A 2,502-nucleotide genomic window follows, 5' to 3' on the forward strand; every position below is an offset into this window, starting at 1 on the left:
AAAGAGGGCATGCATTATTATTTTATTAGAAATATAGCTATAATATATTTTAAATATTCCAAAAAATATTATTTTAATCAAGAAGCCACTGCTCATATGACCGGGCCAGGCCAGGCTCACGCCCGGGATTTTGTGGTGGGGCTTTGGCCCGAACCAAGCCCGGCCCGGAGAATGCCCAGGTTTACATGACACCATCCCCATCCACTCGGCGCACACGGTGTCCGCCCTTCTGGAACAGCCCACCGAAGCTCAGAGAAAAGAGCACCGAAAGAAATGGCCACGCGGCCACCCGTCTTCTCCACTCTCACAACGTCCTTCTCCCCCTCCCCACCTCCTCTCCTACGCCGCCTCCAAACCCTAACCCGCGCGCTTGCGTCCTCCGCCCCGCAGCCCATGGCGTCGTCTCCTCCCCTCAAGAAGGCAAGCAAGCAAGCACCCTGTCCTCCCCACCCCCACGGCGTGGCGCGTCGTTTTGTGGTTCTCTAACTGCGGCGGATGCTGCAGGTGCTGGTGCCCATCGCGAACGGGACGGAGCCGATGGAGGCCGTAATCACCATCGACGTTCTGCGCCGCGCGGGGGCGGACGTCGCCGTCGCCTCCGTCGAGCCTGGGGCCGCGCAGGTCGCCGCATCCTGGGGCGTCAAGCTTGCCGCCGACGCGCTCCTTGCCGACCTGGCCGAAGCTGATTTTGACCTTATCTCGCTTCCCGTGAGTCACATACACCGTACCCTTGCCTGTACCTGTTAACGCTGTGTCTCCTTGCTTCGGGAATATTATGAAATGTGGTTATTGTGGCTGGTGGTTTCGGACCAACGTTTTGTTTGCTAAATTGTCCCCTTTCGTTGAACAAAACCTTGTAATTGAAGCGAGCTCTACTGGACCATAATTAGATGCCTTGGTACCATAAAGTAGTGGCGACAAACAGTCAAGGGATGTGCATTTGGTTATGTAATAAAGGTATCATATGTTTATCTACATCGCAAATTGTATACATGACCCTTCTCAATCCAGTTTAGGGATGAACTAAAATTTTGAACATAAGAAATGTAACTCTACCATCGTTTCCCAGATTTAGGAGGATGAGTGTGCTCTGTGTCGCTAACTTACTATTTCAAGCTCTTTACCTGTGTTGTTCTGGATTGGTTGCCTTTGGCTATTATACGTGGAGAGAACATCATGGTGTTGTATGACACATGTCAAGTTTGTTGTTAGAAAAAAAAGGACAGACCCAGTGCTAGAAGCTCACACACCAGTTGAGGTCTGTGTGTAGTCTTTGCGCCTCTCTACTAAAAACAGACTAAATAAGAAACATTAGGAATTAGTCTTCTTGTTCAAGAATTGATCCGTCTATTTGGTTGCTATATGTATCATGGTTTTCTTATTACTACAATTTGTTGGAGTGTTGGTATCCATGAACTCTGTTGCTTTATTCTGACCTTTTGGTTTATTTTGATCGTGTTCTGTTCAGGGAGGGATGCCTGGGGCTTCCACCTTTAGAGACTGCAAAATTTTGGAGAATATGGTTAGAAAACATGCAGAGAAGGGCAAGCTTTATACTGCAATATGTGCTGCACCAGCTGTGGCGTTGGGAGCTTGGGGTTTGCTCAATGGATTAAAGGTTATACTTTCACCCATTATTCTGTATTATCAGCTTTCATTTGGGTGAAGCTCATTCGAGTGTCTGTGATAGGCAACTTGTCATCCTTCAGTCATGGACAAACTTCCTTCAGAGATGCAAGCTGTACAATCAAGGGTACAGATTGATGGGAATTGTGTGACTAGCCGTGGGCCAGGAACAACCATGGAGTATTCTGTTGTTTTGGTTGAACAACTGTATGGCAAAGAAAAGGCCGATGAAGTTGCTGGGCCAATGGTAAGAATCGTTTTTCAGCGTTCTCTTAGATGTCCGTTGCAGAGAAGTTATCCTTTTGTTTCCCACATGTTCATGGTCCTCTACTAGGCAGTTTTGCAGTGCCATGTTGCATCTTTATGGTGAAATAATCAGGCCATTGTGTTTCTTGATAGGCCTAGGCACTGGTAGTCCTGCAGTTTTGTACTATGTAGGGAAGAAAATTTGTTCACCATCTTGTTCTGTATCTTATACTCCCTCCGTCCCAAAATAACTGTCTCAACTTTGTACTAACTCTAGTACAAAGTTGTACTAAGCTTGAGACACTTATTTTGGGACGGAGGGAGTACTTCACCCTGCAAAATTGATAAAATAAGATTCATCTCTTGTTATGTCCTCAGAAATCATTCACATTGCACCTTCATAGAATAACTACAAACAATTATTCTGGGCAAAGTAGCTTTAGTCTTCTGTGAAATCATTATTTGTCTAAAGATGTTATCATTTGGCTTTGGCAGATGATGAAATTTATCACTTTAATTTTAGCTGTATATTAAAATTGGGTGAAAAAAGTCCATTTTACTACCCTGAATAAAGTGGGTGGTTCACTTTACCCCATGATCTATTTTTCGGCTTGTTTTACCCCCCAAACA

At 45.5% G+C, this 2,502-nt stretch overlaps 1 protein-coding gene across 1 annotated transcript in view; it reads left to right on the plus strand.

Moving 5' to 3' along the window:
• Nucleotides 1-218: 218 nt before the first annotated feature.
• LOC119329173 (protein DJ-1 homolog A-like) overlaps nt 219-2,502 on the plus strand; it is a 6,267-nt gene continuing 3,983 nt past the window's right edge. The window contains exons 1-4 of the mRNA XM_037602177.1: nt 219-420; nt 505-708; nt 1,469-1,618; nt 1,691-1,873. Of these exons, the coding sequence (XP_037458074.1) occupies nt 274-420; nt 505-708; nt 1,469-1,618; nt 1,691-1,873 (684 nt within the window). The 5' untranslated portion in view covers nt 219-273. The remainder of the gene's footprint in view (nt 421-504; nt 709-1,468; nt 1,619-1,690; nt 1,874-2,502) is intronic.

Source organism: Triticum dicoccoides, chromosome 7A (genome assembly GCF_002162155.2).
Source record: "Triticum dicoccoides isolate Atlit2015 ecotype Zavitan chromosome 7A, WEW_v2.0, whole genome shotgun sequence".
Lineage (NCBI taxonomy): Eukaryota > Viridiplantae > Streptophyta > Magnoliopsida > Poales > Poaceae > Triticum > Triticum dicoccoides.